Below are 18,341 nucleotides of genomic sequence, written 5' to 3'. Positions count from 1 at the left end.
CTAGAAGCCGCAAACGACGCTCTAGGCCAAGCTTTGCCTGTTAAGGGCGCGGCAGAGGCCGAGCAGGTCGAGGCGCGGCGGCGCCGCCCGGCTCTTCCCTTCCCCCGGCCCTTCCCCCGGCCCCGCGGCCGCGGCTCCGGCCGCACGTCCGGGCCGGGCCGCCCCGCCCCCCGCCGCGTGACCGCCCGGCTTCCGGGGAGAGCGCCGGGCCGGCAGCGCCGCGGGTGCCGCCACGGAAACTTTGGCGGGGCGGGCGCGCAGCGGCTTCAGCAGGGGCACCACCATGTCCGGCAACGGGCTCACTTACAGCGAGCAGGGCGGAGAGGCGGCGCCCGAGCTGGCGCAGGAGGCGGCTCCCACCGTGACCCCCTCGGCTCCTGCGGCCTTCGGGCTCTTCAGCAGCGACACCAAGAAGTAAGGGGGGCTCGCGGGCGGGCGGGGCTGGGCTGGCGGGGCGTCCCACGGGCAGGGACAGTTCCCGGGGCCCTTGGCCGGGAAGCCGGGCCTCCCGCTTGACTCCCGTCGTGACTCCGCGGAAAAGTTCGCTTGCTTGCGTTTAAAGTGTACATAGATAGTGGGTTATCTGTAAAGTGTTTCTTTTGGTTTGTTCGAAAAACTGCTTATCGATTCTCCTCTGTTTCGGCAGCTAACCGCGGTGGAATTGTCCTAATTTTGCCTTCAAATGTGTATATGTGAAAAAAGTGTTTGTAAAAAGAAGTGTTTGTGATAGTTATGGCTGGAAATGTAGTGGATCAGTGCGAGGTGGCCAGCTCGAAGTGGGTGTTAACAGTGTTAACAGTCTCTTGCTCAGAAGTCAAAATGAGGAAATGGAGAAGATAAAAAAACCCAGCCAAGTGCACTGGTACAGAAAGCTTTCAGCTCCTTAAAGTAAAAGTGGATTGGAGAGGAAGAATGTCCAAATGAAAGGATCAAAAGGTTTGCTAAGCTGGAATTGTATTCTACAACAAATTGGAAATCTATTCCAAGAGCAACCAATAAAAAGCACCATAAACTTAAGGTCTCATGTACATTAGAAAATCAATTGCTACGTCTTCAGTTTGATTGTTCTGCACAAAGAGAACATCTATGCTCTGGAAACCTCGACTGATGTGTTTATTTGTGAGCCACAGCAGAGTAAATAACGAAAACATGAACCTGCAGACACTCTTAATGCTTAGCTCTATAAGACAGTAGCTGATGGGCCTCCTCAGTTTGCCAGATGAGTCTCATTTCTTTTTCCCTTTCTATTTTGCTAAATACTTCACTTTTTGATTCCAGTTCAAATTTTCTCTGCTCTAGTATAAATGTGCTTCTGCGGATCTGTGTGTTTTAGCTGATTTACATTGTTTGCACCCTTCTTTCCTTATCCCCTTCCGTAGAAACAATTTGGCACTTTATTTCCAAACTATTATTTTGCTACTTTCTTTTTACCACGGGGTGCAGGGTATCCTGTTCATTGAACATGGCCATAATTTTCTAAGTAACTCATAAACATCGGACTGTTTTGCAGATACAGTATAGTTCTCTGTTTTATTAAATGCAGAAGCTGAAGTGGGTGATTCTACCCGAGGCTCCCCAGTGATCTTAGAGAAATACAGCTCTGTGGTCCTGAGATGTTTTCTACATGTGTATGGAAGAACCAGCAGCTTGTGCTATGTGAGCGTGCCAAATTAATTAATTGCTCCTCTAGACTTGCTCTTACCCTTACAGGAATGTAATTCTCTAAAGAAATGACTTGAGAGAAAAACAGACATTGCTGTCTGTGGTGTTTTGTAGCTGACAAGCAAATTCTTGCTGAAATAGGGTGTTATCCACAATTCACTTAACGCAGTTCACTTCAGCTTAGCACTTGCGTGGTTAAGCTCTGAGTAGTTGAGGAGCAGATGCTGTCCAGGGAGGGTGATTTGTGTAGTGTGAAAAACCCACTGGACTGCAAGTGAGGGTTATTGTTAGAAAACCAGGCTGTGTGGCACTCTAGTTGGAAAACGCAGTATTCATCAAGCATATACATTGTATTTCTAATAGTTCACTCTAGTAATAGTGCGAAACCTGCTCATCACAAGGCAATACAAGAGAATACAGGGAAGTGCAAGATGTGTCCTTGCATATTTTGCATGAATGTGTGGGTTTAGGGTTAAATGAAAATTACTGTTAGATTTTTTTAAATGTTGTTTGCTGATCTCTCTAGATTGTCTCTCATTATTGCTGAGGTACACATGTCTGATATTATTGTGTTTTTTCAGTGCTTGGCAAACTTTTTTGTTGCTGAGGAAGTGGAATTCTTCCTTGGGTCTACTGATGATACAAGAAATACTCCCTGTCAGCAGAGGGATACATATATAGTTTATGGCCCAGAACATTAGTGCAGTGATGTTAGACCAGAGCCCTGTGCTTGCCTGTTGCCAGTCAATCGGAATAATATAATGTAGTTGATGTATAAGTATCAAGATAGTATTGTAAGCACTTCATTGAAAAAGTTCCAGTCTTTTATCTTCGTTTTCCCCTGTTTGTCATGAAGAAGTAGGCCAAAATGGTTAAGAAAATAATGAAGTTGTAAGGATAAGTTGTTTTTGATCCTGATCCTTAGGAGCCCACACAGAGGCACAAATCAGTATTGGTACACTTAAATCTGAAATCCAAAGTTGGTCTAATATAAATTATTTGTCCTGTTTTTTTACTCACATTTCAGTAGGACTACTCTGCTGAAGTTCATATCGTCTAAAAGCTCTGAACATCCCTTGGTGTAAAAGCCTATCTGTCATTCTCCTGCTAAAGCTGTGTTTTTTACCTTTAGCATTCAATGATCTGTCCACTAACTTTCAATTAAAAATGTAATTTCAAATAAATTACCGAACATAGTATTTTTGGTACATGCTTATGTTGTAGCTTGGTTCAAACATGTGCCATTCGTATTGAAGATATCTTAGTTGATCAAAATTTCTGACCTGGTGACATCTTTATCCTGACAAAATGCAAAGTTTTACTCTTAGAAGATTATTAAAAATAACTGTTTATTTAATGATAATGATCTTTTATCTTAATATAAGCAAGGTGCATTATGTTGCACGCACCATGTGCAAGCATTGTTTCTCATTGCATAATACACTGTATGTATCCACTGCAGTGAAAGAAAATAGCAAACACAAAAATAAAATTTTGGTCTGCTTCTGTGAGATGACTACATGTTCAGGACAAAAGAGAGGTGGTAAGGAGGAGGGTTTTCTAATCTCTCTGTAGTATTACAACATGTATATCAGGAACTGATTTCTTACTGGTGCTTACTAAACTAAAACTGTTCTTGAATAAGAGATTTCATAACAAATGTATTACACTGGTGCTAGCTTTTTCTTGTGTATTTAATCCTGACTAAAGAGGCAAATAGAACTTGTGGTTTTGGTATGTAGTGCTGTTAAAGCCTTTTGGTTATTTAGGTGAATGAAGTAGATCTGGTGTTCGGAGTATGGAATTTTTTGTGTTCATTCTGTTAAGCATCTCAATAACTAAATAATTGAAAGATCTTACATACCTGAGATGAATCAATCTCAACCTTCTTGTGTGGAAAGGGCCCTGTTGCATGACTGGAGATGCCTTTTGCTCTCTTCCTCTCTTCCTCTTTCACACTTGTCACATGAAATGACATGTATGGTATTCCTTTATAAAAATTGTGTATTTATGTTTTAAGAATGTATTTGTGTGTCCAAATTGGCAGTTTGACACTTGTCTATGAACTGAAATATTCTAGATATTGCCATGTCTCACATGTTTCAAAAAATAGAGAAAGGGTCAGATTCTGGTCCCCAGAGTAATGGAAACAGTCTCCAGAGAAGTCTCTGTCCATAACAGAAATTTTCAGCAGAAAATTTGTAAGAGCTGATACGTTATGTGAATCTTCGTACAATCTGAATCCAGCATATGGGCCTCAAGCTATTTCTCCTAGTTCTAGATTGATGGACTCCATGCAGTAAACACTGCCTAGCTGGAATCTCAAAATCTCCTGTTTAGTGTAGAGAAATATTATGTGATTCACATCACCTGAGTTAATAGAATATTTTTATAGTTACATTATGCTTTATTACATTATTATTGCTCTGAGTGGAGGAATGAAAATTCTAACCACCTTCCAACATGTAAGAGTACCTGGAGAGCTACTTAGAAACACAGAATCCCTGTTAATTGCATATATTTGGGTACAGCTATAACTGCCTACATCTAATTGCAGGTGGACAGAGGATTTTCATCTATATTAATTGCATTTTAAACAAAACTTACTGCATGTAAAATTAGAATATAATAATATTTGGTACTTGGAATTGGTACAATTTCAGCAATAAAACTAGTTATTGCTTCAGCTGATAAAATGTAACAACTTAAGAGGTGAACCATAGGAGTAACATCAGTGCATGTCAATTGCTAAGTGCAGTATTGAAGCAGATGGCAAAATTTATAGCACATATTTTCAACTTTACTGATTTGCATCTTTAAACTATTTCTGCCAAGCAAAATACGTTTGTAATTTATTAGATTTTTTTTGTTGCAGGTCTGGCTTACATGTTTTGTTGAGCCATTCGTCAGAAAACTCAGCAGGGCTGCAAACTCATTTTTCTTTGCAGAGATTTGCAAGCCTGTTTTGCAGAGAGCTGAAGATGGTGATTTCATTAAGATACTCATTCCCCAATTCTCTGTGCAGAAGACTTTTCCAAACCCATTGGAGCTAAAAACTTGCTTTCAACAGCTGCCAGTGGTGTTCTTGGAGTCTTAAATTGATCTAGTTTTGTCTTGGCATATTCTGTTCAACCAGTCATGGAGAGATTGTACATAGATTGCTGTTTGTGAAATTCTTGGAGGAGACTCCAGCTCTAATATTCAAACTTGATGCATGCACTAGCTCACTGGCGCAACTACTTTCTTTCTCCATCTGTTAAAATGGCCCTGTGCCCACCAATATGGTTGTATGCCAGTTTTGGTAGGATGTATAACCCAGCAAAGATGAGTGGTTTGGATGAACTGATAAGTCTACAAGATAAAATCTGAACCCTCTAGTCAGTACAAGAATAGGAGCTAAATGCAGTGTACAAATGTGGGCATGCTATTGCAGAACATTTCTCCAACTGAAATCTGTCAGATCTGATGGGAAGTGCCACACAGTGAATATGTTCTAATTGCCATGCACTTGGCACATATGAGGATGCAAACGATGAATTGTTGATTTGCTGTGGCTCTCTGTAATGCAGTCACTATATTTTTGTGGCTTTTTTATTTGCTCCAAAAGGCAAGTTTTACAGTTTTAAGGTCTTCAGTGTGGTTTCTGCATATTTACTGCTTTGTCATTTATTTGTGTTAGACATTTGCTTTGTTCTGCATCCTGAATGGTATTAAATAGACATATCTACAGGTCTTATAAGGCTGAAATTCCACAGTTTTAGTTCTGCTTTTTTTGAAGGCTGTTCTTGTTTGTGCCACCCCTTGATAGTTTTGGTGCTTGGAGGAAGTTAGAATGGTTTTCACATTCTGCCAGAAGATGAGCAGCCTTGTAATGCTGTTAAACAGTGTTTCCCAAACTTGGACGTATATGTAAATATACTAGCACTGAGTTGGTTCTGGCAACACCACCTCTGTGGTGGTATCTTTCAAAGAAGCCTTTTCTCAATATTTTTGGGAAAGCTGGAAACACTAGGAGTTGGACTCAATGATCCTTGCGGGTCCCTTCCAGCTGAGATTGTTCTGTGATACTGTTTCTCACTTACAATCCCTTCACAACTATCAAAGGCTGCAAAGAGATCTATAAATGTCTGCAGATTCTGAGCACTAGCCTCAAGAAAGGCTCTAAGTTGACTCAGCCATTTAAGTGGCAGCACCACTTCTGATTACATTCTTTCAGCCTTCAGAAAACTGTCTTCCACTGAGGAAGATTTCTCTCTGGAGTTTTCCTGCCATATTGGTGGTGTGAGTACTATCGGAAATGGTTATATGCAGTGCAGTTGCAAGACTGAATCTTTTCATCCTTTCAGACAACATTTCTTGTTGCTGGGTGAAAGTGTCTTTAACTACTGTACTGACAACAGATAATGTTAGCTCAAATCACAGTCCGACCCAGAAGGGATTTCAAACTGCTTTGTTATACTAGCTGCAATCTGGTTAGAGCTTTTGAAATATAGATAGTTTACATATCTGCATTGATGATGGTGGTAGCAGCAGCTTAACAGGTGTTGATGCAATGAGTTGCTCAAGTGTTGCTCAGGTTGTATCCATTCACAACAGAGAACTGGGAGATGCTTTATTTAATTTTTAATTTTACACTTTCCTGTTTCCTCAATGGGACAGAAAGAGTGTAACTAAACATCCAGATTGCAAGTGCTTTGAGAAATTAGTGGCAAAGTTAACAATTAAACTAGTTAAATTATGCTTCTGATCAGACTATAACTGGTTTTGTTCTCTGTGGCTCTCACCCTTACAGGATACTACAATCATCCTGGTTTCCCTCACATCTCTAGTCTATCCTTTAAAACTATTTAGTTTGCTTTTTGCATAATGTGCTTCTTTTTCAGATTGAAAAATCAGGGGTGGCTGAAAAAGAAGTAAATTCTTACCTTGATTACTCTTTAAACCATAGAACAGCTACACTCATAGCCATATGATTCAAGGCTTTCTTGAAGTAGTAGTTGAATTCTGTGTTGTGAATTAGAAGTAAATATAATGCTAAAATGGAAAAGAATGGTAGTACTGAACAGCACCACAAGATGTCGTTCAAACAGTTTATGGCATAGACCAAAACACAGTGAAACTCAGATTTCTGACTTTCCTACTAGAAGAAAACCCTAAATCAACAAAATGAACTCAAATTGCAGCATATATTTGCTACCAGTTAAGCTTCTGTGTTTTATGGGTCTGAAATTAATTTGCAGTTCCTCTTTAAATGTTAAATTCAAACTTGTTTACAGTTTACACAATAGTATGACCTAGAATAAACCAATTTATTTTAAGCAATTTGCAGTACCAGTAAAATGTCAAGAAAAAAAAAATTAATTTTTTCAGGAAATGTGGGATGTTCCCTAGGATTTCATTGCTGCTTAGGTGCCAAGAGTAAAGGTTACACTGCTCTGTAAATATGTATTTTCTGCTTCAAACTTGGTAACATCCACAGTATTTTGAATTTCATATTGAAGGTCAAAAAAAAAATTATTTTGCTCTGGCTAAAAGTATGTCCTTCCAACTGAAGTCTCTTGAATGCAAGAACAGTGCAATTGGTACTGTGTAACTGAAATTATACAGTGGGTGGAAAACTTGAAACAAGAAATGCATTGTTAAAACTCAATGCAATGAGACTTCTGTAGCTTCTGTTCTATAAGAGCTTTATTCCATAATATCAAAACTGGTGAAGCTTGCTTCCTCCCCAGTGGTGGATTTGTTTACCACTTCCCAATTTTTTCCTTACAGTGCTATAGTGCTATATTTATATTGAAGATCTTCTATCTCACCAGGGTTTGTTTGTTTAGAATTCACTCTCCTTTCCTTGAGGGGATTACAGCTGTTCCCGAGGTTATTGTTGCATTGCTAGTTGGGCTTCAGTTGCAGTTTTGATACTCATGAATCTTCTGCTTAATTACTATGAAGGCTCATGATTAGTGGGTAACTTTTGTCAGTAACTGGCATGTCAAAACTGTAGCAAAACTTGAAAATCTGTGGATTTAATCTTACAGTGTTGCTAAAACCGATAGAAAATAAATGTGTATTTTACCAGAGTGGAGCAAGTGTTTGCTTAGTAATAGTTCTTAGGAACATGGCAATGCAGTGACAAATGCCACAGATTCTGGATTAATATTTTAGTATAACTGCAAGTTTTTCATAGTTCCTATGGGAAGGCAAAGTGACTGAGACAGAGGCCCAGATTTATTGCTCACATAGCTGTTTAAACCTCAGTGATATACAGTTATGCCTACCTTTATTTTTCTGTAGAAGTGGGTTTTATTTTTCTGTAGAAGTGGGTAATATTGTGCATTGGAATCTGTAATCTTAGGCTTAATCTCAGCAAGATGCCAGTTTTAGTGACCAAGTGTCTGCTGACATTAGTATGGCATATTCAGAATTTTTCTTTTGGATGCTTCTTAGCCATAATCAACATGCAGAGTAAGGTGATCAAAGTGTTTTCTGGCATAGGATGCCAGGCTTTTAAAGCATAATCTTGTGACTGTCAAGATCTAAGGTTGTTTTTTGTCTTTTTTTTTGTTCCTTACACTCCATATACTTACCACACCACTACACCCACCATACTCTTTTATTTTGGGGCAGTTGTAAAGACGTGGCTTATTCCTTTTTTAATGGCAGAAGAATAGAGGCCACAAGAAAGAGCATGAGAACTAGAAAAGATTAGCTGGTGGTTTTTGTTTCTTTCTGGTAGAAACACTTATAAGTTTAGTCCAAACTGGTAGGTCTGTCACTGGTCCTACGATACTCATACCCTTATTGTGTCTATAAATGGTATGAAGGTATGAGGAAAGCAGTATTTTCATGTAGAAAGAAAAAATAGTGTATATCTTAAATGCTACAAGTAAAAAATATAAAAACATAGAACAAAGTTAGAAACCAACTACTTCTGCATAACATTCAACCAACGTTTCAAGGAGAACATATTCTGGATGTGTTTTGTGATGTCCGTCATGTTGTGTCATTGCAAATCTGTCATGTGTGATTCCTGCTGTGAAAGTTAGGTGATGAGTTTGCATTTCTAATTTATACTACTTTAGCTTTCAAATTGTAATACTTAGGAATGCAAGCCTGTGGTGCTAAAGATTACAAAGGCAGCTGGGAACTGATTTTTTAATACATTAATAATTGACTTGTTGCCTTTTATGGTAGATGTTATACAAGTACTAAAGATCATATTTCATAGCACATACTTAATATTTCATATGAGTATAATATTTCTAATTGTTGTCTATAACAGTGCTTTCAGCTTGCAACTTTTAAGAACAGTAGGCCTATATTGAAGTAGATGTTAAGACACTAGATTATAGCTTGGGAACTCAAGGGAAGTCTCATAGGGTTCTTAGAATACATCATTGGGCAGATAGGTGGGAATCTCCGTGTTTTTCTGGGGTTTGTCTTTTAATCACTCTTGGAGAGTGATTTTAACTCTTCCTACTGCTAGGGAAAATGGCTGAGACTATATATCGATACTCTGCCAAAAGTTTGGTCTTTTTTCATCTGCTGTTGTTGGGACCATTACTTTCGTGCTTCGTATAGTTCCACATAATTTGTCGACTATCAGATTAGGTTTATTTAAACCTGGTGTTGCTCCTGAAGTAATAAAGTTTGTATTTAAATAATCTATAATGTGTACCTAGCTCTGTAAGTGTAAAGTCTCTCAAAGTTTTCACAGGTAGAGGCAAAGGTATTGATGCAGCTGAGGGTTGCTTGCATTTTCCTGAGCCCCTGGCAAGTGGAAGTAAGCGATAAAGAAGTATTTGTCTAGGATTGTGTATTGAGGAACTGTCACCTCAGCATAACTAATGAGTATAGAAACATGAACCCTAGTGTGACTGCAAAACCTACATTTATGTTTACATTTATTTCTATTTAGAGGATTTTTATTAAAAGATTGAAATTTCCTTAAAACTTCTTAATGATCAAAATATGAAAATACTTGTACAGTAAATTATATTACAAAGTACTGAAATGCATTTGCTTTTCCCATTGTTCATTGAGGCTCTGATAAGAGTTGTTTTTGGAGGGAAATGACCTTTGAAATTTGCATATGGTATTTGTTTCTGGAAGTTAAAACAGCAAGGGAGTGCATATCCTGTTACTTTGTGAGATTTTCTTTTTTTTTAGAGTAGACCTGACTCTAGGCAGGCAACCTTGGTTGAGTTCAGTGATTTTTTCTTTATTGGTTTTTTTACATACTTCACTTTAAAGAATGGAACAAAACTCCACAATGCTGGGCAAAATAATTGAGGTGTCTTGCACTATTAAGTCTGCTCTTAAAGGGAAAAATTTTGATGTTACACTGAAACCATATCTAACTGTAGAAGAAAACAGGCTTGCTGCTGGTGATCAAGGTGGATGTATGGAGCAATATTTTACTCTGTAAGTATCTAATATTTGCTAATCCTGGATTATTATTTGTTAGAAAAGATATTTAAAAAACCAAACAAACCATCTATTCAAGTAACAATTGATTTCCAAATTGATTCATCAAGAACTGTTGTTTAATTTCTAATTTTTTTTTCTTTATGTTTTCCCCTGCCGCTTTTCTCATATGGAAATAAGGTTGGTTGAAAACAGATCTTCATATATAAATTTCTGTGGTTTATATCTTCCCAGCTAACAGTTCAAAATGTTTTCATTTGAAGTGTATGATAGAATGTTTTCTATAAGCATTTAGAAGTAGAGCTCATCAATAAACATTCTTCTGTCTTTACATCTTAAATTCACCTTTTTCTTGTTGTTTGTTACATTCTGGGAGACAGTCTTCAGCATGTACTTGGATCTTGTTGTGTGTAACTTCCTCCATTTTTGCTACTTCATCCTCAAACTCAAATTATTATTTCTACATTTTCTGCTTTGTTGGCATATTCTTCTTTGTTTGTTTGTTTCTTGATTAGTATTCTACTTTCTATTGGTTAATGAATTTCTCACTTCTCATGATAACTGGTTCACATGCTCAGCCTTTCTCTTATTCTGGGTCAGTGATTTTTTAAATCAGTGGGCTGTGGTCATAGTCTCTCCCTGCCAGAATTGCCTTTTATCCCGTTGGAGCTGATTCCGCACTATTGCTGAGTTGTCTTTGTTAGTTTACTCTTTGTGTTGGTGGTCCTGCAGAATGTTGTTGTGGCCCATCAAATTTGCATTCTTGGTCTGCCCTCAGGGGTGTGTCCTTCTTCCCAAGCTTTGCTAGCCTCAGCTGGGGTCTGAGATCATTGAAACATAGCAAGCCCTAAACGTTAACAAGGCAATTCTACAGTCAAGTAATTAGTCTTTCTAACACAAAGACCTCACTGTGAACTTGCTTGTTAGCTGCTATCCATTTCATAGATAGAATATCATTTGTTGTTGATTAGGCTTGAAAGTATACAAAGATGAAACATCAAAGAGCATTCTTTCTTAAGAAAATTTTTACAAATTTCACATTTTGCAACAACAGTAGGAAACTGGAACCAGGAGCATAGGACTAAAAACAACTTTTTGAATCAAGTCCTGTCATTTTGCTGTGTAACTTTTCTTACCATGTTGTACAGATTCCTGCACAGGGAAGAATTATGACTTAAGCAAAAGGAATTAGAGGTTTCTGAGTTTCTGTATCCAGCTAGAGCAAAGTGTCAGGCAAAGTACTACAAGCTGATCAAAAAAACCTGAGACTTACTTGGTATCCTATGAGGAATAGCTGAGTAGGAATGGTCAGCAAAATCAGCTGATCCTGTGGCCAAGAGTGATGGGAATAAAGAGAGCTGCCAAAAATTAAATCAAAGCTACTCTTCCTAAAATGTAGGAAATGGAACTATACAGATGGATTAAAAGGTAAACAGCCCAAATTATTAATGATATTTTATGTATAGCCTCAAACCAACAAATACTTTATTTCTGATATAAAAAATAAGGATATGGATCTGAGGGGAAAATATAGAGTGACTAAAAGAAGTGTGGTGATGTAGAGGTGAATACAAGCATCTTCGAGTCAAGTCAAAACATGTAGAGTTTAATCTAGAGAAAGGTGTGACTTTATCCTGGAACGGGAATGTGGATAATAGGAAAACACATATGGCATCACAGCATTAGTTATTTTTAACAGATCTATCAACCTTGAGTGGTGTTACAAGAAGGTACCTTGTATGCTACAATTTGCCTTTGAGGAAGGTGTCCAGCTATAGACTTACTAAGCTGATGGGAGCAGTATGCAAAACTGCAGGACAAAATTGAATGGGACATACATTTTAAATGACCAAATATATAATCAAACAAATGTAACAAATAGAAGACTGACCTTATAGATCTTTGAACATAGTCCATGAGTAGCTAAAGATGGTAAAAACCTTTGAGTGTGATGCAGACAAAATAGGGAGTTACCAGTGATATTTGTGAAGTGGTACTAAAGCAGGCAAGGAAATGGAATGTTTCCTTTTTCTTTTCCTTTTTTTTTTAAGAGAATCATTAAATATTAGGCTGTCAAGTGAAGCCAACATTGACAGTATAGGGAATCTGTAATAGATTGCTCCAATTATTTCATGAAACACTTAGATTTGAAAAAGGAGTTAGACTTAAATTTTAAGTTGCATGTAGTTATCCTAAATTTTAGGATACCTTAGCTTAGTAGGAAATGTGTTGATTGTTTTGTTGTTGGGTTTTTTTTTTTCCATCTGGTTGCAGTTCTTACATGGATGTGTACTGGAATGTGGGCAATGTGGATTTCTTGTGGGGAGGCACAAAGCAGATGCAGTACTGGTTCTGAAAGTATGAGGGAATTTCTTTTAGAGTGATTCTGTCCCTTGCAAGTAGGAAAAACACTAAAGGGTTTATGACCAAATGAATGACAATATTTTTTCTCTTTGTAACTAATTCCAGCTTTGGCTTACACCTTGTCATATGAAATTATGAGAGCAGTGATAAATCAATATATATCCAAGCTCTGCGTTCACTTTTAAAATCGTGTCTGGATATATTTGATCTGGCTGAGATGGAATTATTTTCCCTTGCAGCAGTCTTCATCATGCTGTGCTTTGTATTGGTAGTGAGAGCGGTGTTGGTAACTCACCAGTGTTGTTGCTGTTGCTGAGCAGCGCTCACACAGGAGTCAAGACTGCCTCTCCAATATCCCCCTTCCCTACCAGGCTGGAGTTGGGCAAAACCTTGAAGGATGTGTGGCCAGGACTCATGGCCCAGGCAGACCAAGGGGATATTCCATACCATATGATGACTGGTCATCAATAAAAGTGAAGAACAAGGAAAATGGGTGGGCGTTCTTTCTTCTTCTTTCCTATTGGTCTTCCAGAGCAACTGCTAAACCCTGCCTCCTGGGGAAGTGGCTGGACATTGCTTGCTGATGTGAAGTAGAGAATAAATGTTTTGTTTTCCTTTGCCTCTGCATGCAGCCTTTGCTTTTGCTTTATTAAACTGTCTTTATCTTGACACATGAGGTTTTTTACGTCCTATTCTATCACCCCCATCTTGCTTCAGCAAGGGAGAGAAAGAATGGCTTTGTGGGCATCTGGTGTCCCACTATGGTCTACCCACCATGTTGCCTTTCACTTGTTTGAAGGTTCACAGGGTTTGAACTTGGAAAGTCTTCAGAGTTCTTCAGAATATTTCAGGTGTCTCAAGTTTCTGTCTACTTTTATCTTTCAGTAAATCAGGCAATCTAGATGTTACAAAAAAGCTGTTTCTTCAAAGAATCTTTTTTGTAAACCTTCATACTCTATAAGTGCAGTTAGACTGTGATCTGTTTACTTCTAAAAAGCCGAGCAGGATGAGGTTTCTTATTAGTGACAGCTAATAAAAAGCTGTATCTACAAGAGAACATTCTTATTAACTTGATATTTTTGTGAGAGAATTTTATTTCAGCTCCAAAAAGTGCTTGGACACTGTATGTGTCTAATCATCAAGCTATCTTAGTCCTACAACTGGTAGAACGTACTTCAGATCTGAGGCTTTTAATCCTTAGCGTAGAGGATAGCAAATTGCAGTCTGGAAAGGCAGGTAGGAGCACAAGGTTATATCTGTGATTCTTAGTGAAATTCAGAGCATGTTTGGATTTTTCAGTGACTTACGTAAGCTGATATTATATTTTAACACAAACACGCCAACTTCTAGTTGTTACATCTGGCCCTCTCTGGAGGACAAGGGAGAAGTGAATGAGTTGTTGGTTTAAACTAAGCTCTTCTTGTGCTTTACGATTTCAGCCTTTGAGACAGGTTCACTTAACAGCAGATTGAAGTTGCATGGTCTTACATTGTTTTTAGAATCTGTTACATTCTTTTGCTAAACACTTCATTATACAGAGTAAAAAAAAAATTAAAAGTGGGCAAGAGGGAGTAGTGCTTCACCATAAGTTGCTGAGCTGATGCAAGCCTCCAAAAAGGTATTCTGGTTTGATTTTTTAGTTTTTCTAATTGGTGCTTTACTGTATTTTTACCATAGGAATGAAGACCTAAAACAAATGTTGGAAAGCAGTAAAGATTCTGCAAAGCTGGATGCAATGAAAAGGATTGTTGGGGTATGTGAATTTTTTTTTTGTTACTGTTTTTATTTGTTAGGGGATATGGAAGTTTATTATTATTTCTATTTCTGGGATGGGAATAATGCTTTCCTTTTACACAGTCTTTACCAGATTAGTACTTAAGTCTTCAAATGATCTCTAAAAGTTGTGGTGAAGAAATGGTAAAATTCTTACCTTGGAATTTTGTGTAGAAATTGGTGTATTTGGATATATTCAGTCACATGCTTTAAAAATATTTATGTAACAGTGCAAATATACCTGTAAACAACTATTTTCAGTGAGACCTTGAACTGGAAATGGCTATCAAGAGATGCTTCAAATTCATCAGACTGGAAACAACAGAAATGTGCAGGAATAAAATGACAAGTTGGCATTTACTATTTTTATTATTTTATGAGGTTTTTCTTTTTTGATTGAGCATCATCCCTGAATATTTGATAACTTATTTCAGGTGAATGTGTGTGATTGAATAATGTTTAACACTATTATATGTTTAAACCCTATAAACAAAACTTCCTGAAGTGGATGGAATCACTTTATTTCTTCTTAAAAGCATGAGAAGAATGTACTAAAGGTGATTGTTCAGTGTCCACTTGGCTTTTTTGTTTTGAGGCTTTGAATCTGTTTTCTGTCATTGTTTTTTCAGTCTACTCGGGATGTGCTTTATTTTTCTACTTGGTTTTTGCATACTTAATCCTGTCCAAGTACATACCAAAGTGAGTAGGTACAGGTGGTGTCATGTGATCGTGTTCTTTCTTCTAACTCCAGAGCTGGCTTCCCCCTTCATGATTCTCCAGTGATGGGAATTTTAATCAGGATCGTTGTCTTTTTGCCTGTAATCCCTTAGTCCTGCCAGAGACGCCATTTACCTGTGAGGTCTGGGTAACCTATCAGCTGTTGTTTCATAATGTCTTTCTTGGGAAAGGTTTTTCGATTCATCTTCTCCAACATGATGTGGGATTGCTCAAGGGTTTGACCAGTGTGGCATACAGATGTACTGTTGCAAAAACACATGACCTTTATAAGTGCCATGGTAAACTTACATTCTTCTGCTTCCCTCAGAAAGTCATTTTTTTCTGGTTATTGCTGTGGGCCGAAGAGTTGTGGCAAGTTGCCTCTTGCTCCCTTGTTTTGGTTTTCTGAATAGCTGGCCAACAGCTGGAAACTGTTGAAACTGAATGTCATTGTGTATTTATATATATGGGGGGAATTAAAAAACATTAAATTGAATCAGCTTTAAATTTTAAACCAAGGCTTTACTGGGTTGGTTTTTTTATTTTCCTTTTTTCGTACAAAAAATGCTGTCATTACACATGAGTATGCAATGAGCAAACTCTGTAATTTTAGATACCTGCTCCTGCTGAACATTCAAAAGAGGTTTTAATGGCTTCTTTAATTTCCTGGAAGTGTCATACCATGAAGTTGGAGGTGTGTAGTTAGCAGTGATAGCTGTGATCCTTGATGGACTTTGGCTGAAGTGATCAGGTTCAAGAGGTCTTCAGCGAGGGAAGGCAGAATTTACTGGGCACATTGTTTCTTCTACTCCCCCATTTTCCAATTCTGACAATTCTCTCCAGTTTCCAATAGCAGATTTCTATCCTTTTTCAAGTTCATGATTGTTGTTTTCTGTTCCTGTTCTAAGCGCTTTGCACTGCAGGAAGAGCACTCCTTCCCCAAATGGCAGTGTGCAACCTTCTGATTTTTAGATATTTTTCCCTTGCTCAGCTGCTGCTACTTGAGGTAGAAACAGCCCTCTAGCATATAGCGCTGACCATTACTTAACAGTTGAGTTGTTTGATTTACTGAATCCTCTGTTTTCAGTTCCTTTCATATCTTCAAGGTATTTGCTGTTTCCTGTGCTATGTTTAAAGTGGGTTTCACACCAGATACCTGGCACTAACCTCTGGCTGACATAACAAACTCAAACAATGAGCTTTACAGGTCAAGACTGGGACATTTCACAATATGAGCATCAGGCCTTGTAGCAGTGGTGATAATGTTCTTGTGGAGCACAAAGGTGCTTTTGTGCTTACATACAGAGGGGACCTTACATCTCTCAGGAATGAGATGTGTTTTTCAGAGATGAAAGGCTTCCTCTAGCCTTATTATTACAGGAAAAAGGAACTCTATTGTCAGAGTATCACTGGAATGCTTATTTTCTAAGTGTTAGATAGTTAAAAAAGCTTAAAGAATCCACAACTTCTCTGGCCAACCTGTTCTACTGCCTCACCATCCTCACAATGACTTTTTCCTAACATCCAGTGTAAACCTACCTTCTCTCAGCTTAAAGCTGTTATCTGTTGTCCAGTCATTACATACCCTTATAGAAGTCCCTCTCCAGCTCCCTTTTAGCTCCCTTTACATACTGGAAGGTGCTCTAATGTCTCTCCAGAGCCTTTTCTTCTCTAGGCTGAAGCCTGTCCTCACAGGGAAGATGCTTAGTAAGGTGTCCTTAACCACGGAAGGCGGGTTAGTCTTTAAAGTTCCTGCCAACCTAAACTGCTCTGTATGACTATAATTCTAGGATACCAACAGTTGTCTTAAATATTTTAGTATTTAAGAGGCTTAACTTTCATTTGTTCATATAGGTGTGATAGCAAAGTAGCAGGAGAATGCTGGTGCACTTCTTGTGGTTGCTTCCTCCATTAAGATAGTTTGTGAACTTTCTCCTAGGGAGATGGAGATTCATTACAAGTAAAACAAAATCTGTCTTCCAGAGAGTGACTTAAAACAGCATTGTTTCAAGCATAGGAGTAGTCCAGTTTTGATCTCACTTCTCCCTTTATGTGTGAAGGTACCTAAGTGTACTTTTAGCTAAAATATGACTTTCATGATCAATGACCTTTTTTTTTTATCAGTGTGTTATTTTGCATGTTTCTTCTTCTTATATGCATGCAATAAAATAATTGCAGTCTTTGGAAGAATATAAGCAACACAGCTGGTTTAGAAATAAATTTTTGTGTACATATTCTACTATATGCATGAAATCATAAAGCTGATATTTCTTTTAAAAGATTCACTGATCTTAAAACAATGAGTACTAGATAGTGAAACCTGTTTGAATTTCTGGGGAAAAACCAGGGAAATTTCACTCCTGAAGATTTCAGAGCATAAGTTTAGGAAACTGTCACATGCCTGAGTTCCTCAGAGTATCATCCATGTCTGTGTGTCTCTCATGTGGAAAAAAAAAAAGTACATCTTAACATTACACAGCACTTGCACTAGAATGAATGTTTTTATGCAAGAACTCCAGGTGTATAAGACAACACAAATAAATGGCAAATGTCTAGGCACAGCCACAAAAATGATTTGATAGACATTAGTCTTGGAAAGAACCTTTATGTTGTTTCAGGTTAATGATCCATAAGCTAAGGAGGGTCTACACGAGTTGTTATGCAATAATGAATCAAAATACACTCTTTTAAAAGGCCTTAAATACATATTTACATGATACACTGGAGCTGTTATGGTAGATCAATTGAATAATCCCAGTAATGCATAGAGTCATACCATTGCAATGTATCAGGGAGGTCTGAGGATCATCCCTGTTTTTGAGTGTTGTGACTTCTGTTGCACCAAGATAAGATGATAATTTTTCATTCTTTCTTATTTCTCTGCAGTGCATCTTGTTGCTAAGTTCTACCTTGTCATTTTGAATTTGGCATTTATTGTGGAGACCCCCCAGTCCTGAAAGTAGTAAATCTATTTTAGATTCTTAGTTAAAAACCCCTTGGAACCCATTTAATGTGCTTGCTTTTTCTCAGTACTTGTGTCACTTCCTGTGTTTTAATACAGGTACAATGAACAGTTTAAGATGTTAAATGGGTTAGATCAAAATGTCATGCTGGACAGCTGCTCTTACTCCCTTTTTGAAAGACTGAATAATAGCTTGAGCTACAGCTGCCTTCTTTCTGGCATCCTCCTAAGCTTCTCAGAATATGCGGTTTACTAGATATTTCCTGGTTTTGTGTGTTCTTGCTTTTGTTGCATGAGATCCTAACTCTTTATGCTTTTAATGTGTTTTATCAATGAAATACACAAACAGATCTGTGAGTTGAGAATATGAAGTTTAATCAGCTGTATAATGTGGTGTAATGGTTGGAATGTAATGGTCATGGACATGAGTAACTGCAGC

At 38.0% G+C, this 18,341-nt stretch overlaps 1 protein-coding gene across 4 annotated transcripts in view; it reads left to right on the top strand.

The window, feature by feature from the left end:
- Positions 1-206: 206 nt before the first annotated feature.
- Positions 207-18,341, top strand: part of AP3B1 (adaptor related protein complex 3 subunit beta 1) — a 153,651-nt gene continuing 135,516 nt past the window's right edge. For 2 of the 4 annotated variants that reach the window (XM_058043880.1, XM_058043882.1), the window contains exons 1-2: positions 9,861-10,083; positions 14,128-14,203. In XM_058043880.1, the coding sequence (XP_057899863.1) occupies positions 9,914-10,083; positions 14,128-14,203 (246 nt within the window). In that variant the 5' untranslated portion in view covers positions 9,861-9,913. Of the gene's footprint in view, positions 415-9,860; positions 10,084-12,756; positions 12,944-14,127; positions 14,204-18,341 lie in introns of those variants that run through there. The other 2 variants (XM_058043881.1, XM_058043883.1) reach the window with 2 other exon arrangements.

The sequence above is a fragment of the Melospiza georgiana genome, chromosome Z, assembly GCF_028018845.1.
Source record: "Melospiza georgiana isolate bMelGeo1 chromosome Z, bMelGeo1.pri, whole genome shotgun sequence".
Classification (NCBI taxonomy): Eukaryota; Metazoa; Chordata; class Aves; order Passeriformes; family Passerellidae; genus Melospiza; species Melospiza georgiana.
This window is presented reverse-complemented; position numbering and strand designations above follow the sequence as displayed.